This window comes from Micropterus salmoides, unplaced genomic scaffold, assembly GCF_014851395.1.
Source record: "Micropterus salmoides isolate LMB-PRFRI ecotype aquatic unplaced genomic scaffold, ASM1485139v1 Ms_hic_scaffold_12, whole genome shotgun sequence".
Classification (NCBI taxonomy): Eukaryota; Metazoa; Chordata; class Actinopteri; order Centrarchiformes; family Centrarchidae; genus Micropterus; species Micropterus salmoides.
In genome coordinates this window covers 12153908-12174449 of record NW_024040263.1, presented here as the reverse complement: position 1 = coordinate 12174449, position 20542 = coordinate 12153908, and the positions used below count along the sequence as shown (strand labels likewise).

The window sequence follows — 20542 nt, the reverse complement described above, 5'->3', positions numbered from 1 at the left end:
TGCAATTTAGCAACATCTGCTAAAGTGAGGCTGAGCAGAGATCCCAGTGGGACTCACTTTCCGTCGTCTTCAAACCTGTGCAATGCCTCTGCTTTGTGCTAAACTGTTCATTGGTGCTTATGACTATTTGTTGTATTTTTATTTGCAAATCACAGTAATGTTACCTTTCAGGTAAACAGAGTGTGTGGAGAGCTGTTTGGATCATTTTTCCGTCGCTCCATCGTCAACTCATTCAGGTAAGACTAAATGTCGATCACTGACAAACCTTTGCAAGACATGTGTGGTGACTTGCTTTTAAAGTGTTTCTTTCTCTCTTTGTCATTGTAGGAGTGGATCAGTGGTTGTCAACATGACCCTTGTGTTCACAGATAAAAACTCTGTTCCGTCAGCAAGTACTGCAACTTCACAACTCAGTAGTGCACTTACGAGCACCTCTACGTCCCTGAACATTATACCGGGCAGCGTGTCTGCGGGTAAGAGACTTAAACGTCAAACATTATGATTTTACATTTATTAAATTATTAAATGCATGTTACAATCATATATTTGTAATTATCTGGTATTTTTTAAATTGGAAAATAAGATGAGGGCTTAAAGTTGGGAGGAAGCTACCTTTAAAGCCTGCATTTTGCACTTGTGAAGTTACTTTTTAGTCCAGAGAATGTCACTGACTAAAACCTCTGCCTTTTCTTATATTTCAGAGTCAACATCAACATCAAGCAGTTCTCCTCGTCCCACAGTGGGCTCATTGGTCTTTTCCCTAAAACTGCTGGCTGTGGGACAGATTCTGAGAGACTTATAGCCTGCAGCCAAATAGCTTTTATCAACTTTATCAGTAGAAAAAAGCAATGGACTAACAAACCAAAAACAAAAGACATAAAAATAAAAATATGCAAATACATGCTGTGGAGTAAAATGTACTATATATTTATTTTCAATAAAAAGCATTTTACAATTCAGCAGGACACAGTTACACCCAGTGACATTGTTCAGTGTGAATGAAAGAAGTTTGCAGTTTATGTAGAATGGTGGAGTTTTAAACATATTAAACCATGAGGAACTTTCCCTAACCATATCCATGTAGTTTATTCTCTCTTACTATTTTTATTATTATGCGCCAAAACACCAAGAAAATTCCTTGTATGTGAAATATCTGTAGTAAAACATGTGTAATTGTACATTTTAAAAAGTTGCGATTGAATGAACACATGTTTGGTTTTACAGAATAATTTAGTATCAAGTGAATAGTGTGGCAAGTGGATGGCTGAATGCTAGTCTAAAAATGTCCAGGTGCTATCATAACATTTAGTAAGTAGAACATTTAAGTAGAAAGAATATTTGATTTTAATTTATTAACAGTTTGAATAGAATACTGATTCCTGTATGTTTTTGGGAAGGGGAATAATAGTAATACTTTGTCAATCAACAAAGTATTAAAATGGTATCTTCAAAATGACCCTGTTGTATTTCTTTCTTTTTTCAAATAGGTTAAACAATACATATATATCCCTTTTGGAAAATGGGCAGATTTGAACATTTAGAAGTAGTAGTGTGATGGATACACTACGTTTGATGTATTTGCAACTATCAGCAACAAAGTTTATGATCACTGCCAAGACAGGGGAATGCAAAGGACTATTTCAAGCCAGTAAGCTTTTGAATAAGTGTCTTTTGTCTATAATCCAAGTGTATCCTGCACTATAAAGTCATTATTGGGCCACGTACAATACACTCATTATATACCAAGACTCCATGATGTGTATAGTTTGTGCACACACAATACTGCATACATTATAGTATTATAGTAATTAATGTATAATCCAGTGATTGCTATTGATTTACCATGTTCTCTTCATGACCATGCAATTGCAATGAGACACCAGAAGAGGGCTGCATTGCCCCAAGGATAATCTAAATTTGTGTATGCATGTACAGCTTTCCTTAAATGTTTTATTTACAGTTGTGAGTGCTCGATTAAAGACAAAATATTTTTTACACAATTATCTGCACAATTAGGTTGAAGAAGCAAATCTTATTCATTCCACATTACATTTTCTGAAAAAACAAAAAAACAAAAAACTTAGAAGTGAGGTCATTTTCTAATGATTGGATCAGCTGTCAGTTGGCTTTAACTGCTTTTGATGGTGATTGTGTCTGCACACATGTGCACTGTGCTAATACTTACAAAAGCACACAGTTTTCCCTCTGTTGCTGTTACCTGTTTAACAAACACCTCCACATGAATAACAATATTCTGTATTTATACTGTGTCTCTGTACTACTACTATGACAGAGCACAGGAATAATTTCTACTGGCAGAATGCCTTTATATTATTACTTATTATTTGCATATTTATTGATATTCTGATTGTGAAATCATTACTGAAAAACCCAGAATATGATCATGATGTCTTTTGAACATTGAAAATGGTTAGGCTAAGCTCATATTAAAGCCGACAATCAGGAATTATCAGCCTCACATGTGACTGAATGAAAATGTCTATATATTATATAACTCTTTTTTTGCTGGCAGACAGACTGTCCAACTCTCTCTAACTAATTCTCCATAATAAAAGGCAATGGGGGTAATAACAGATGGTGAAAAGAAAAATCTGTCATCTGTCTTCACTCCGGTATAAATGCAGTGATGTTGTGATGTATCATATCAGCTGCAGCATCCAATTAATACTTGATATATATTTGAGGGGCGTGTCAGCCAGTAAAAGACTTCCGTGAAGGCTGCTCTTGTATATCCTCACTCATGGATCCTCAGAGATCCCTCAGAGATCTTTGTTCTTTGGAGCACAAACAAGAGCTTTGGGAAGGTCTGCAAGATGGCGGACCAGAACGACTTTCGGTTCCCTAATTAGTTTCAACGGTGTCTAGTTAGCATCCCCTTTCTTGTGAATGTAAGTCCATGTGCTCCTCTTGTCTTCGTCTTTGTCTATTTGTCAAGCATCCCAACCCTTGCGTAGTGTAAATGGTAAATGTTCTGTATTTGTATAGCACCTTTTGAGTCTGTGCAACTAGTTAAAGCGCTTCAGTGTCTTGCCCAAGGACATGCAGACTGGGGGATCAAACCACCGGCTAGTGGACATCCGCTTTATCTCCTCAGCCACATTCGGTGAAACATGTTGCAGTTTTTCAGATTTGTTTATTAAAAACATTTCCTAATGTTGGGTTTTTCTTAAAACAAATTATTAGTTAACAAGCTAATTATTAGTTAATAAACATTATATCAAGACAGGACTGCAAATTTAGACAAAGTCTGAAATGAAAATGAAAATGAAATGACTATGAAGGATCACATTGAGGTGTAGTACTATTTATGAGTATTACATTGTTAATAATGAAATGTGTAATCATATCAGATAGGTCACTTTATTTGCCCCCTTGTAAAAGCAACAAAGCCTGGGACTCAACCTCTACTCTCTCCTTTTTCAGAAACAAAAGAACAGATGTGCAGCCAGTCTACCCTGTCTGCAAAGCACACTTGTATTACACATATAAAAGAATGGTCTGAAAAAAAACACTAGTTATTGAGCCAACGTGCCTTTTATTGCACCCTTCATTAAAAATCCTCCCATGTTTAATTAGAACACATCCGCCACACTTGAGATACGTCTGTCACTGGCTGAGGCCCAAGGTATTCAAGCTTGGCAGGATTGGCTGTGCTCTACTGAACACTGAAACACATGAAAGGGATGACAAGACCTGTTTTGGGGGTATCTAGAAAGCGAAGTTGAACCCAAGTAAAATTTGAAATCAAATAACAGGTTTCTGTTCTGGACTAAAGTACATTGTTGTTGTGGTGAGTTTTCTCTTTTCCACTTAGTACAAACAATACAAAACAAGATTTCTATTTGGAATAGACACAGTACTTAGGTGACCCACAACCACTTACTGTATATGTCTGCAACTATAAAGCTACTGTTTCATATATATATATATATATATATATATATATATACTTTTTTTTTACATGACATAGTAATTCAGATGACAGCAAAAGATTTCCTATGTGCAGTGCAGACCCATAGTGTTTCCCTGTTGGTGTTATTGTATATCATTCTGGTGTAATGGAGTTCTAGAAAAGCAAAGAGGAGGTTTCAGCCTTAGCTTTACCTACTTCCAAGGTGCATGGAGAAGGCAAAAAGGATGCTCTAAAGGATGCTGTTATGGAGATTTGGCAAAATTATTACAATTCATCCCAAGGGGACATGACTGTCTGAATCAAATCATGGCAGTCCAAAAGTTGTTGAGACATTTTACTATTCCAAAAGTTACAACCTGCTGCTGGCACTACAGGGGCTCACCAAAGTTAGTGGGATGCATCCTCTGGGGACCATGAATGTATGTACAACAATTTAATGACAATCTAAGCAAGAGTTGTTGAGATATTACAGTTTGAATCAAGGTGTTGGACTGAATGACTGCCATAGAGCCACAGTGATAGCATGGCTAAAAAACAAACTATGCTTTAACCAGTGCATAAGCATTTGTGTATATACACTCATCAACATTCAAAACAAATGTAAATGTACCCGAGTTAGCCACAAGCTAGTTTTCTTCGGCAGTCCCTTTGCCAGATGTTATCGGGTGTATAGTAATCAACTATTAATAATCAGATCTGCCCTTATTCAACATACCACAAAAAGATTGGCAGTGCCCTCAGAAAATTTGTTCTGGTTTCTCTTTTAACAATCATTTGAATTGAGTTGGCAGGGGAGTTGGCAGTAGACTGTATTCTGCTACTAATTATTGTTGCATGAGTTCATTACAGCTCTCTTCCCAGCCCCCACCATCCCTCTCATCTCTTTGTAAAAGCAAGGTTAACAGACATGCTGTATGATACAGACATGAGGACAGATGATCGTCTTTCTTCTTTACAGGTAAGTGTCTTAGTTTACACAATTTTCTAGTAGTGCCTGCCAGATGTGAACTAGTACAATAATCAGAAGTTAGTTCTTAAACTGAATTCAAAAGCCCTTATCTGAACATGTGTAACATGTATAAATAAGCTAATTTGAGTGACATAACAACTGAACTGCTCTTGGTAGAATCAGATGTAAAGATAAAGCACAATTCTACTAAATCTCTTATGCTTTAAATGTGTTTTTCAGAGTTGCAGTTACTATATCTTCTAAATGAAAAAAATTGATTCTTGGATATTTTATATTGTATTTCAATGTGTATATCAACACCATACTAATAAAATAGTTTTGTCTAGTTTTGCTGTATTGCAAATGATGTAACCATCAAGAATGCATTTTATCTATGATATATCCAAAATATAGATGGTGGCCACAAAATATGTTAAGGTATTGCTATTATAACCAGGCATATACTTAAATATGTGAAACATGAACTAAAATTTGTTTACAGTTTCATAAGCTTGACAGGAAGAATTACTTAACGCTTTTGCACTAATATTACAGAATAATAAAACTGTATGATTTTTGCAGACGTGATGCTCCGAACATAAACAGAAAGATTAGAAGGATGAAAGGGAATAATGGCGAGTGCAAGGGTGGGTGGGTGGGGGTTTAGACGTCTGCTAAAGTACCATCTACCTCCCAGGAGATGTAAGTGGCAGAGTAAAGGGCACTTTTACCTGCTTTTATTAAACAAATTATTAATGTCAACATCCTTTATAACAATCCAACAGAAACTGATATGTACTGTATTGATAATAAGATTTTTCAAACCTGGATGGGTGTAACATGATGTATATGTAAAGAGTTGAAATTAGTACATTTATATATTGTATCTTGATTTTACTGCGATTATTTGCCATGATGATGTGTGTTGGTTCAATTCAACAAGTCTACAAGCCAATCAAAAATCCACATTTTCACTCAGCATCACTTTCCTGTCACTGCACAGTCCCTGTGGTGTTCATTAAAATCTATTCCAAGTCAGCTGCAACATCTGCTACCTATTCACACCACTGGCACTGGAAATGTAATATTATTCTATTCATTACAGTTGTATGTGTTCAGCGGTGTGATATACTGTAATGTGCAGAGCATGAATTCAGAGGACTAAAGTTTCTTGAAAATCTAAGTAAAACTAAAATTTCAAAAATTAAATTTTGTGATAAATGTAACATACAAGGTTCACATTTCTGAATAAATCTATAAGAAAATGTTATTGTGCTGACAAGTTCCACTCCAACAGTCCTGCTGACAGTTGACTCATTTGGATAATCCCCTGCCTCCTCAAGCTACTCAGTCTATTATCTGACACTCCAGAAGAATTTGTTTGTCTTGGTTTAAAAAACACATACAAAAAGTAATCATAGATCATTCTCTTCATTATATGAATATCTATGTTGATGAAAAAAAACGTGTTTTGTACTCACCCACCACGTAACGCGATGGCATTTTAGAGAAGGCAACAACAGAACAGGGCCCTTTCAGGCCCACAGTCTCTTGTCATTCATACATAAAACTAAAGCTTACAGTTTAGACTTATTAGATATTAGATATAGATATTTAGACTAATGAGAAGTTACCATGAAGCAGCAATTGGGTCTGAAACAAACAAAGAATTCTAGGTGGTTTGTCTACTTTTTCACTGTTAATGCACCATAGGAGTGCAGGCAAACTGCTTTGAAACGCCTCACTTGCCATACCTTCATTACTTACAACTGTATCTGTGTGTTTTGACAGGTTTGATTAGACCATGGACAACGGCAGCTTGGGATTGCTCGGAGATGTTAACACATCTCTTCAGATTGAGCTTCAATCCTGTACTACATTGAGGAACCAGGCCTCTCGCATTTTCCTGTATGCTTTCCTCTCAGTTGGCATTGTCTGCACAGTGGTGGGCAACTTCCTGGTGGTTTTGTCCATCGCCTACTTCAAGCAGTTGCAGTCACCCACAAATTTCTTCGTCATGTCCCTGGCAGTGGCTGACTGCCTTGTAGGCCTGGTTGTGATGCCTTATAGTATGATTCGGACCGTGGAGGGATGCTGGTATTTTGGTGTCCTTTTCTGTCAGCTTCACTCTAGCCTAGATGTCATGCTCTGCACTGCCTCCATATTCCATCTCAGCTGCATTGCCTTTGACCGCTACTATGCTGTCTGCAACCCGCTGGTTTACTCTTTAAAGATGTCCCACAGTCGGGTAGCTCTCCTTATTGTTATATGTTGGGCAGTTCCCACGATCATTTCCTTTGGACCCATAATGCTAGATCTCCACATTGCTGGTGTGGACATCCTGCTCCCTAAAGATGTATGTTTGTTTTTGGTCAATCGCATTTATGCTGTCATGGCCTCCTTGGTAGCCTTTTACTTGCCAATGGCCATCATGCTAGTAGCCTACTGGAAGATCTTCAAAGCTGCTAAACGGCAGGCCAGGCAGATTAGCGCCATGGAAAGCCAGATGGCTGCTGGAGTGGGAAAAGACTCAAGTAAGAAACAAAGACACCGAAACACTATGAAGAGGGAAAGAAAGGCAGCAAAAACTTTGGGTATCATCATGGGAGTCTTCCTAATATTCTGGATGCCCTTCTTTACAGTCAACATTGTGGACCCTTTCATTGAATACAGCACAGAGCTGGTTATCTGGGATATATTTTTGTGGCTAGGATATATCAATTCATCTCTAAATCCCTTCCTATATGGTCTCTTCAACCGTTCCTTCCGCAGGGCATTCCTTATGTTCATGGGCTGCAGGGTATGCCTGCCTGGATCTTCCCCTGGGATGGAGTTATCACACACTAAAAAAGATGCAAACGAACGAGCAGATCAACCATAAAATAAAGATAGTATCTGTATATTTTGTGTAGGCATGCAAAGATCAGTGAATCAATGGTAATATTCACAAATAGGGAACTCTTTTTGAATCTGGGAGAAGTACTATAAGAAATTTTAGTGAGGTGGGACTGCCACAAACCATGCCTTCAAGCATAATGTATGAAATCAACTCGTCCTTCCACGTAAAGTTAGTATGTTCCTGTGGCACAAAGGTTTAGATTTTGTGAAAGAAAGAGTCTGGTTTTATGCTGCCAAGACCTTTTCCATGTTTCAAGTAAATTAACTTAGGATTATGTACATTTGTTGCTCTGGCCTAAGAAGAACAGTTGCCCAATTTAGGAAACATGTCATCATAAAGTCATTGTGAACTGCAGGAATAATTTGGCAAGATGGCAATTTACCTGCCAGTCATAGTGTATGCCTATATAATGTTTTTGTCCAAAGCATGTGGATAACTCTATGTTGAAGTAGTATCATTCAAATCATTTTCACATGTGCATAGCTACAATAAAAACTGTTGTTGTGGAAACAGTTTCTTTCAAACACAATTGTTTCAATAATACTAAGGGAAGCTTCAAATGGGTGAAGGCAGAACAGTTAGGACCTAGAAATGGCTACAACTGAATATACTTGTTTTTCTTCAATATACAAACCAGTGAGGAGGAGGGTCAAACTTAAATCATAGAAACAGACTTTTATGGGAGAGAAAACAATTCCCAAAACCAAAAAAGTGGGAAAGGTTTGGAAGACGTGCCAGGCAAGATGTGAAGAGGCCACATCAAAGAGGTACATGACGCTTCACTTGGATGACATGACAGAGATTTGCATCTAAACTAAGTTTAGTATTGTCACCTAACCTGACTGTTTTACCTAGCTGTATCACAGAGGTTCATAATAATACGGGTGTATATAATACATATGTAATAAGAATAAAAATACATAATTCTTAATTTATTATTGATTGTTCTTGTAGTGGACAACAGTGTGGATTTGTGCATTTTATATTAAATAAATATGAACTACTCAAAACTATTCCCCTCCCTCTGAGAGAAGGAGAGGGGGTTAATTATCAACCCTTTACAGATGGCTGAAGAGACTCCAACAGAAGGGGGGGGGGGAGTAATTTTCCCTAAGTGCTATTCCTGAGCAGTTGATCGTAAAACTAGCCACCTTTGGCAACAGCCGAGATAAGTCTCTCGGTGCCTGAATTGTTAAAATGACAAAGAAACTAACCAGAGATTACAAACAGCCTATCAGAACTCGCCTTGGAGGGGGGCAGGAAACCCTAAACTGCCCCCCCCCCCCCCCACGTAAACGTGACCTTGCTCTGTGTTTCATTACCTCATCAAAGGGATACCCCTTTACGCCTAGGTGTGACAAAATCCAGGACACCAAGGACAGACCTGAACCCCCTTTTGTTAACAAAGATTGATATGCAAACGTGATAAGCCAGGATATGCGAAAAGGTGACACAGCTCCTGCCTTCTTGAGCTAAAACAATGTTTCATTATAAACTGTTGTCTTCAAATAATAATCCTTGCTAAGTTAGTAGTGGTGCTGCCTCTATTTGAGTAGTTATGTTACCATGTTGTTGCTATCTGTTGTTGATATTATTGCTGAAAAGAATCTAAATAAGTTACTTTTGCAGTGTTTTAATTTTCAGCAAGATTAAGGACACTCTTTCATTTTATGTGTAACCAATGCTTGTTCACAATACTTTCTCACACAATTCCTTTAGAAATGATGATAAATGTCATACTACACGCTATTAATTGCCACCTTGAATTTAAGGCCAAATAACTAAATTTCCCAGTTCCTAAGGAAAGATTGTTTTTGGATTAATCTAAGCTTTCCTCATGTAACCTGAGCTCCCCCAAGTGGACGAAATAATTATTACATACCATCGTTGGAAATGGCGTTAATGTATAAATGTCATTCATTATTTATCATGATCAATAATTTGACAATTGTTTTCCTGTTACCAAATGCTTAAACTTAGAACGGTACAACTGTTTGACCACTGAGGTTTGATTGGGGAAAATATTTGATTATAATACGCGCAAATAGATTTTCTTTTTCTTTTATAGATAATTATTGAAAGCTACCTGGAGGTCTAGGTTAATAACAACTCCGGTGGTGCCCTGCAAAACGATGGATTGATATTGTCTGAATATTAAATAATAATTGGGTATTCTCATAAATTTATTAAAATTCATAGCAAGACATGCTACATTCTTGTAAAACATTTCTCAGTGCCATAACATGATCTGGAACTCTTTCAGAGGGATCAAAAAGGTCGAGCTTCATTAGACAGGAGTTTTCAGATGACTGCAGGGCACTGAAATTATCCTGATGAAACCTGCAGATAAGAGTGAAGGAGCACAGGTTTGAAAGTAAGTGTGTAACATGTCAAATAAAATGAAAGGCAAAGCAGAAGTCTTTCTGTATAAGTTCTGTAAGTCTGTATAATTCTACTGTCAGGTTTGCTAGTTTCACTAGTTACATAACCACTGCCTGAGAGTGTCTTCTAGGTGCATTTTATAACTGAAAGAGGAACAGTTGTTGAACAGGCTACATTTGGCCAGGACTATAAATTTGCAACCCTCTCCATTTATCCGAGTTGGGGACTGTAAAATATTGCGTAATTGTGCAACTCAGTGTCTTACCCAACGTGTGGTTCTCCATGTGGACAGGAGGACCAGTAGATGACCAGCTGCACCACCTGAGCCACAGTGGCCCACATTAATGTACCTCTGTAAACATCATCTATATAGATGTTTTAAACAGTGAGAAAAAGTGTTCTTCTGACCCCAGTGATAATGTAAAATCAGGTATTTTGATAGCTGTTGGCCAGCTGCTAAAATGAGCTGAAATGTTGCATGCTTGCAAAATGAGCAGTGCAGCAGCAGTTTTCTGCCTTGTGTGATTTGGTATTGATATAGCCTTTTGCAGTTCAGTTTTTTGAGTCTTTGAGAGACTAATAAACTAATGGATAACTCAAAATTTGAGCTAAATGTATAATAATTTCAGTGGCACCCACCCCAAACTGCTACTTGAAATGGAAATAAACTGAAATTACTAGGGCTGTCCCCGACTAATGATTCACATAGTCGAATCAGAATAGTCAAGTCCTGCCTATAGTTGAATGATAGTGGAATCGTGTGTTTTGTGTGTGTGGCAATTGCGAGCTGAGGGGGTGGTGTTACACACGGTAGCTCCGCTTTAATCTTGAGAAGCTGCAGAGCAGCAGTCTCTGTTCTTTCAACTTACACTGTAAATTTTCAGCTAAACTAAGGCTTATTGTTGATCCTTTTCTCTCTCCCTCTCTCTCTCACCTGTCATTCACCGGTCTTGTGCAGAGTTTAGCGTGCATGCCATGCTGCCGACAACTGCATGCATGATATAATATTATAATATTCTTCTGTGGTTCATCAACGATGATAAATTATCCGAAATTCCCGCAAGGTGCGGAGAACTTGGCACAACACCGTGAAGCTGGGGCTCCGTCTCTTCAGCAAGCGTCCCTCTTCTGCCACTTCACACATACGCGCTACGCCTACGCATGTGCACTGACAACCCAGGGTTGGAGTTACAATTTTGGATTTATTTACTTTAAAAAACATTTATTGAAAGTTTTATTCTTTTTACATGTTTATTTACAGCATTAAATGTTGAAATGTTTATTGTAATAGGCTGTATATTAACTTATTGGGAGAAAACTGATGTAAAATCAGACGTTGAGCACCCCCATATCGCCAAATTGGCATGATCCTTGTTTAGCTGCAAAGCTTCGACTGTGAGATTGACAGTTGAATCAGCCCATCGAAGCATCTAATCTTCAACTATTTGGGGTCTGCCCTAGAAATGACAAAACTACGGTAAGCACATTTGAGTGCCTAAACTTGCCTCTCAGGACTTAAAAAAATTACACTGACTATTTCCTAATTTTCTTATTTCTGTTGTATAATATTTTGATGGCTTTAATTTTTTAGTAAAGTAATATAATAATGGAATTAATGAGTCCAAAACATTCTGCAAATCTGAAATAAGGTTCATGAAATTACTATTAAGATATTAAAAACTAGCATAAATATTTATTATGAACTAACTTTTTGAACTTTTCAATCAAGTCTTTGTGCTATTAAAGCAACATCATGTAGTAATTTTATCTCAAAATAACAGCTTCAAAATAATTTTGATGGTGCACTGACTGATAATAGGGTCAATGACATTTCTGTCATTGCAGCTATGAGTTGCTGCAATAATATTATATTGGGACCCCCAGCAAGAAACCTTTCGTGACAGTGGAGTAATTGTTTACGGCAGCAACCAGATTGTTCTTTGTAAGAAGCTAGCTCGGTATTCTTAGCATGGATGTCATGGCAGAGGCTGCAAAGAGAGAAAGAGGTTTAAAGAATGCAAGACAGATGCCGAGCTGGGCTTCTTTCTGTTGGACTTGTAGAGTTGTCAACTCAAGCAACATCAGAATTGTCGACTTGCTAGTTTTTTCTCGTAAGAAGGCTAATGTTATCGTAACAAATGCACATGTAAAGCTCTCCTTATTTATGTGATGAATTATACTCTTACATAATGTTGCTTTAAAGGTGAGTGATAAGCAGAGGACCAATAATTAGTGCTTTTTATCAAGACTATAATGTATCTGTCATCAATACTTAATTAGTAACACAATTCAAGTTTTTAATTGCCAGGTGGTGGATGAATTAGTGCATGGATGGGAAGGTATGCTCTCGGGGTGCTTTAATTTTATCATAACGCATTGTACCTTCTTTATTGCAAGAGTTTAAGCAATATGACACTTAATGCGCATCACATACAGACAGAAGAGCCAAATGTGTTCCATTTTTAAATGTTTTACTTGCAACATGTTGCTCTTCTAATCGTTGCTGCAAAAGCACTGACACATACTTACATAGTCCAGCATGTATGCAAGTATGGATTACATTGTGGCACAATGATACACAATGCTTCCTGCATGATGACACAAAAGGCTGTTAATTGGTGTATGAACATTTAATAGATTTTATCTTGCACAAATTTTGAATTCATGAATATTTCACTTTGGAAATGCTTGTATGATTAGGACCTCTCGTTTAACCACACCAAGTTTTATTAATATATATTAAATATTAAATTTAGTATAGTAAATAGTAATATTTCACCTGCCAACTCACACAGTTTGGTAGTTATAATTTTTTACTGAATCACACATTTTTAACGTTCACACATTTGCTGTGTTAACACAGCATCAACAGTCAGTGTTTCAATGTTTGGACATGGGGTTTTTCAGGCTTTGCTCACAACAGTTGTTCTGCTACATTTGTAACCTTACTCAGAAAGACATTTACTTGTACGGGAATATTGTTTTAGTATCTAGTTTTGCCAAAGTGCTAAATACATTTCCATGGTGGAATGGGGCTAATAACAGGAAGTAATTGAAGTGTATTAGTCTTGATAGAGCTAGAATCTCTCTCATCCACTCATTCTACATTGCCTATAACCTTAATTGGTTCCCAAAATCTCATTCACAGTGTTATTTTAGTTATTTCACTGTTTTTTATGAGGCAGCACTGTGGAAATTTGTTTGGTCTTTTAAGCCAGTCTTCTCTAAGTCTGCTCCTTAGACTGTAATACTAGAGTTGCACAAACACAAATGCAGACTAATTCAGGCTCAAATACTAAAAAGGTTTAGCTTAAAGCCTAAAAAGGCAGCCAGTCTAACCCCAGGCAATCTCAGACAGAGCTAAGGCCTGTGTTTCCATGATTACATACATCTGCTGACAACTGACAAAGAGACGAAAACATGACTCAGTTTGTGGTTTAACATTGCTTTAAAGTGAACAATGAGAATGGTGTTTTTTGAAACCCTAGCAATTCATAGACAGTATTTATTATTTTCTGCTATTGCTTTACTTTTCTTTTAACTTGTAACTCAATCCTGCAATACACAGTGATACCCAGTGCACAGAAAATTATTCTTGCTCAAGATAGTCAAGGACAGGTCTGTGCTAATGATGAACTTAGATGTTCATCTGCGCTCTGTTTATTAGCTCTAAGCCATAGTCAATGTATATTATTGTTAAACTAGCAGCACTGCTGTCGGTACACAATTAGGAGTCAAGGCTGTGGCTGTCTCTTTGGCAGACTCTTTTGCTTTGTGAACTGCAAACTGTGAAAGTGTTATCAACACATTCCAATGGGAACCAGTGACTTTTATCACTCGAGTAAGAAAATAGCTGATGGAGTTATATTGTTGTTTCAAGTCTGTTGGTAGTTGATAGTGGGAATAAATGGAAAAAATGTTTCAGTGGGCATTTGTTAAAGACAACATCAAAGAGCATTTTATCCATGGTAGTAAGCTGTTTTATGTATTATTTTGTAGTGTGTTAGTTTTGTATAATTTTATGTATAGTTCTACTATTCATGTCAGGATTTTGAGAGTACATCCCATGTACTTAGTTTTAATTAGTAATAGGTGCTTTAATGTCTGTCCTGGCACCAAACGTGAGTAGTTGTACTTAAAAAAGTAAAAAAAAACTTTATTCAGTCCTTTACAGAGTGAAGAAACAGTTTCTGTTAATTTTCATCTATGTCATTTTCTTCATGAAGATTTTCTGCATGAGTTTTGGTCATGAAATCATCAAATTAAAAAACTACAAAGCCAACTGTTCGACTTTCCCCTACGTCAAGACTTGAGTAAACTCATGGTGGAATGAGGCTAATAACAGGAAGCAATTGAGATGAATTAGTCTTGATAGAGTCTCTCTCTCTTTCTTTGTGTTTCTCTACATTGCCTGCAGGTTTAGCCTTACGTGAGTGGGTCCATTTGTCACTCTCTTTTAATTCCTTTATTTAAATCTTTATTTGTATTTGTTTGTCAGCCAGCAGATTCTCACTATTATGTTCACCTTGTTTAATACAGGCAGATATTGATTTATTTCCATCAGTTCCATTGTTATTTTGTATAAAAACAAACAATGATCGCTTGCCAAAAGCATAAATTTGACATAATGGTGAGAAGCTGAAGGAGGTAAAACGAAACAATAGTGACATCTGCTGGATGGGGCAGATTAAGTTTTTTTTTTATCCCAAATCGAATTAGTTACTGTAATTGTCTCAACTTGTTTTCTCTCCTTTTTATTTTGTTTTTCAACTTACATAAACAAACATAACATCACAAAATACAAAAAAAGCATGTTCATTTCACATTGGTACTCACTCACTTGGCATTGCGAATTACAGTTAGGTGGACAAGTTGACTCATGGGTTTTTATTTAAACAAGTCTACATATCAATGACAAGTTGACAATAAGAATAAATACTGTGTATCATCTTTATTCTTAGCTGGCCTCTTATCTTTACAATGCCTTGTCAAAACAGAAAAATGGCACAAGTAACATAATTTATTCCTACATATTACATATGATTAAATCCAGACATTCTGGCAACAATAAAAATTGCACTTTTGACTAACTTTGCTCTGTTAGTGATTCAAAATATTTGTTTCAATCCATTTCTGTTTTTTGTTGTTTAAAGTCAGCTGAATATCAGACAAAGCAGTCACCATTCATTGGGCGTTACTACACAGTGTCAGCTGGCTAATAGTTAAAGACATGAAGACTGTCTGATATAAAATTTAAAGAAATGGGTGTAACAGTAATAATAAAGCTCATGTTAAATGTCTGAATGAAAGTGCTTACACCTGTTGACTGTGGTCTGGGTAATGTTGATGCACATTGCTTCCAAGTGACAGCAGTCACATTAAGTACAAGGAGTTAGCTACTTTTGTGTCCACTTCCAAAAGGTGGCTTTTAGCAGCTCACAACTTAAATAATCATGATGGGGATGAGGGACTGACATAAAGCTTTAGTCCTCTTTGTGCTGGGATCAAGCCTTCGTTGTCATTCCACGGCTTAATCGAGCTTTGATTATCAGATATTTTGAGAACACAAAATGATGCACTAGTCTTTCTTGCATGTTGGTCCAATATGACCCTTTGAAAATAAATAATGGATTCTTTGGTCGCCCTCTAAATGTCAGTCTCTTTCAGGCCATAGCAGTCTGCCAGATCATAGAATTGATAACTGCTCTGCTCAGAGGAGTTGTAAATCCCCATAGAGACTGTATCTACTACATCAATCCGGCCAACTGCAGGTGTGGAACTTTTTCCTGTTCCTCCCTTGATTTTATTTGACAGATTGTTGACTTTCTCTTTGAGCTGGAAGGAGGACTTTTGCAGTGGTGGAAAGAGGCTCCATCTCTTGAACCCTAGCGAGCACCCTTTCCCCTTGTGTAACAAAGAGTTGCCATAGCATTCATGCACAGCATAGCCGGGCTTATAGTCTCCCCTTTGATCCTTTGTCATTCCCTTGACAGCTGTCCTCCACCTCTGGTCATAGAAGCGACGCAGGACCCTCTGTCTTTGGTGACACTGACACCTGAGGAGCCGAGTGAAAGCCCGCTGAAACTCTTTGCTAGAGCAGGGATAGATCATGGGATTGATGCAGCTGTTGAAGTAGCCCAGCCAAAAGATCACCTTGAACACAGTTTCTGATGGCTTCAGTGCCGGGAAGAAAGAACCTAGAAAAAGACAGAGTCATCGTGAAAATTTGTGAGTAAACGTACAGTATATGTACAGTATTTTGATTTCATTGCTCCAATAACATTCCAAGAACATTTTCACAAAATATACTTAAACACATAAATTAAAATAACTTCTATTCTCAATAATATCAACTTTTATACTAAATGCTAAATATCAGATACTGATTTAAGGCAGTTGGATGCTGCATGCCATTTTGTTAATCTGGACCTTCATAAGGTTCAAACATTTACAAACAAGTAATTCTTTATTTATTAAATTACCAAATACTTTTGCCAAATAGTTTCATATCAATTAGTCAATTTTTAAATGGATAATCTTTTTTAGTAAGTATATGACCCATACTTTACAAACAATGCATTAAGTGTATGTGCAGCTACTGTATGTTGTATTTATTATATACAGTGGGTACGGAAAGTATTCAGACCCCTTAAAATTTTTCACTCTTTGTTTCATTGCAGCCATTTTCCAAAAATCAAAAAAGTTCATTTTATTTCTCAGTAATGTACACTCAGCACCCCATCTTGACAGAAAAAAACAGAAATGTAGAAATATTTGCAAATTTATAAAAAAAAAAAAACTGAAATATCACATGGTCATAAGTATTCAGACCCTTTGCCGTGACACTCATATTTAACTCAGGTGCTGTCTATTTCTTCTGATCATCCTTGAGATGGTTCTACACCTTCATTTGAGTCCAGCTGTGTTTGATTATACTGATTGGACTTGATTAGGAAAGCCACACACCTTTCTATATAAGACCTTACAGCTCACAGTGCATGTCAGAGCAAATGAGAGTCATGAGGTCAAAGGAACTGCCTGAAGAGCTCAGAGACAGAATTGTGGCAAGGCACAGATCTGGCCAAGGTTACAAAAAAATTTCTGCTGCACTTAAGGTTCCTAAGAGCACAGTGGCCTCCATAATCCTCAAATGGAAGACGTTTGGGACGACCAGAACCCTTCCTAGAGCTGGCCGTCCGGCCAAACTGAGCTATCGGGGGAGAAGAGCCTTGGTGAGAGAGGTAAAGAAGAACCCAAAGGTCACTGTGGCTGAGCTCCAGAGATGCAGTCGGGAGATGGGAGAAAGTTGTAGTAAGTCAACCATCACTGCAGCAATCCACCAGTCGGGGCAGACAGAAGCCTCTCCTCAGTGCAAGACACATGAAAGCCCGCATGGAGTTTGCTAAAAAAACACCTGAAGGACTCCAAGATGGTGATAAATAAGATCCTCTGGTCTGATGAGACCAAGATAGAACTTTTTGGCCTTAATTCTAAGCAGTATGTGTGGAAAAAACCAGGCACTGCTCATCACCTGTCCTGAAAATATGACTCAACAGTGAAGCATGGTGGTGGCAGCATCATGCTGTGGGGGTGTTTTTCAGCTGCAGGGACAGGACGACTGGTTGCAATCGAGGGAAAGATGAATGCGGCCAAGTACAGGGATATCCTGGACGAAAACCTTTTCCAGAGTGCTCTGGACCTCAGACTGGGCCGAAGGTTTACCTTCCAACAAGACAATGACCCTAAGCACACCGCTAAAATAACGAAGGAGTGGCTTCACAACAACTCCGTGGCTGTTCTTGAATGGCCCAGCCAGAGCCCTGACTTAAACCCAATTGAGCATCTCTGGAGAGACCTGAAAATGGCTGTCCACCAACGTTTACCATCCAACCTGACAGAACTGGAGAGGATCTGCAAGGAGGAATGGCAGAGGATACCCAAATCCAGATGTGAAAAACTTGTTACATCTTTCCCAAAACGACTCATGGCTGTATTAGATCAAAAGGGTGCTTCTACTAAATACTGAGCAAAGGGTCTGAATACTTATGACCATGTGATATTTCAGTTTTTCTTAATAAATTTGCAAAAATTTCTACATTTCTGTTTTTTTCTGTCAAGATGGGGTGCTGAGTGTACATTACTGAGAAATAAAATGAACTTTTTTGATTTTTGGAAAATGGCTGCAATGAAACAAAGAGTGAAAAATTTAAAGGGGTCTGAATACTTTCCGTACCCACTGTAGCTATGCTATATTGCTACATATAGACATTTTTAATTCCTCTGACAGTAGGATATTCACAGCATTATTTTTGAAATTACTTACTGTGCAGCAGTAGCTGTTTGTTTTTATTAATAGGAACAGAGGGTCTGACATTTTGTGGACTTTTATTAATGTGACAGATATTGATAGAACATGTTTCAACCACAGATCAGACCTCCTTTTATGATTTTGCTTGAGAATAATATTTTATGGAAGTGTTTAAATTATTTCTTAAATTATTTGAATTGATGCACATTTGTCTGACATTAACCAGGCAGTTAACAGTTTAAATGTTTCTATATGCTTTCTTTAAGAGGATTGTACAGAATACATACATTGTCTTGTAAGATGTTTACCATGCTTGAATTCAAGTCACCACAGACTCAGTGTAGCGACACGTTATGAAATGTATGCACTCTCTGTAAATAAAATCTGTACTTTGACAGTTTTATTCCTTTTTTATTTCACAGATTTTTCTGTATTTTTGAAATTAATGAAAATATCAAAAAATACAAAAATAAACTGAATTTACACGTCTAATGTAAAATAACATGAAAAATCTGTATCTGTGAATAACCATAACATTTCTGTTATCTTAAGGAAACTGTGGGGGTTTTTCACGTAAACAAAATTGTTACAATACATTCAGTATTTAATTGACAAATATCTCCTTTAATTATGGCTATTTGGAAAATAAAAACATTGAATAAATGTTATTTTAATCAGTATATAGTGTATTGTTAAACTGTCAAAACACAGTTTTGATCATTGAAAACAGCCATAATTACTGTAATTTCACAGCTTTTTATTATAATTCTTAGATTACAAGTTAGATTAAATAGTATTTAATTGCCCCAAAGTGGTAAAATTACAGAAAGGTAATATTTAATTTATTGTTAAATGACAGGCATTCACACCTTTTAATGGGGTTAAAAAAGAAAACTTCCTGTAAAATTACGGGTTTGTGATGAAAAATTAATTTTAATGCCATTTTACAGATACTTCGATTGAAGAGTCTTAGTCTTATAATCAAAACCTAAAACAAACATATATTAAATCCTGTTTTTTCATAATTAAAAATTACCAAATGTTCACATTAGAGTAATAAATATCCATTTATCCTATAATAGAGACCAGAAACCCATTCTGAGTTATCTTGTACTAGAGTTATATGTGACAGTTTCAGACTTCCTTAATTTGAGGAAACTCAGACATTTACATTTATTCATTTAGCTGATGCTTTTATCCAAAGCGACTTACAATTGAGGTTGCACGCCTCTGGAGCAACTAGGGGTTAAGTGTCTTGCTCAGGGACACAATGGTGGATGGGTCACAGTGGGGGATTGAATCCGTGTTTCTCACACCAAAGGCATGTGTCTTATCAATTGCACCACCACCGCCCCACAGACCTTTTAAAGTACCACCACAAAACAAAATTCCCACATCTGATACTATTTATAGATCATTTATTCAGTTCCATGCTCACAACAAATAAGCCACACAAGTCAAACATTTCAGTGTAAAGAATTGTTCTCCTGAAACAAAAGTAGTTTAGTTTATATTTACCTTATTGAAGACATTTTCAGATCTATTCATTAGAAACCTAATTGGGTCAACATAAAGAATATTTTGGATACTGTTAGACACAGCTCCAAGATTAAAGTGCAATCTGAATGTAAAGTAATTGGAAAATATTTCTTAAAATGCTGGCATTTTGCTTTGATAGGACTGTACAGAGACATGAAAGGCAAAGGAGAGGGGGAAATGGTGGTTTTACATACATTGAACTTAATGCACAATCCAAAGGCTTCTTCCCTGGTTTCAATATGATATTTTATGACTTTCTAAAGCCAGGTTTTGTATCTGGTAAATGTCGTTACGGCTGTATGTGTTTCTCTGTGCTGTGCATCCTTGTTCCTTTTCTGTCCTCTAGTTCTGCCTCAGGAGTGCTACAGCTGATTGCTGAATTAGGTCCACCTGGCCTTGCAAGGCAGTGCACAACTGTGTGCACGGGAGTTGGGGAAGTCCAAAATTTCTAAATTAAGTTGGTATACAAAAAGATGCAAATATATGCAAGTAGAAAGACAAGTGTGAATGTGAAGTTTTTCTTGGCAGTCC

General features: G+C 37.0%; 2 protein-coding genes and 1 long non-coding RNA gene across 3 annotated transcripts in view; 2 read left to right on the top strand and 1 right to left on the bottom strand.

Moving 5' to 3' along the window:
* The first annotated feature begins 121 nt into the window (after nt 1-121).
* Nucleotides 122-836, top strand: LOC119898583. The gene is made up of 3 exons (XR_005443604.1): nt 122-236; nt 328-473; nt 702-836. It is a non-coding gene; the product is annotated as an uncharacterized LOC119898583 (long non-coding RNA).
* Nucleotides 837-6687: 5851 nt separating this feature from the next.
* LOC119898542 (5-hydroxytryptamine receptor 4) lies at nt 6688-7881 on the top strand. The gene has a single exon (XM_038712680.1). It carries the CDS (start codon nt 6688-6690, stop codon nt 7762-7764), a length of 1077 nt encoding a protein of 358 aa, XP_038568608.1. The 3' UTR covers nt 7765-7881.
* Nucleotides 7882-14455: 6574 nt separating this feature from the next.
* adra1d (adrenoceptor alpha 1D) overlaps nt 14456-20542 on the bottom strand; it is a 28046-nt gene continuing 21959 nt past the window's right edge. Inside the window, exon 2 of the mRNA XM_038713374.1 lies at nt 14456-16361. Within this exon, the coding sequence (XP_038569302.1) occupies nt 15811-16361 (551 nt within the window). The 3' untranslated portion in view covers nt 14456-15810. The remainder of the gene's footprint in view (nt 16362-20542) is intronic.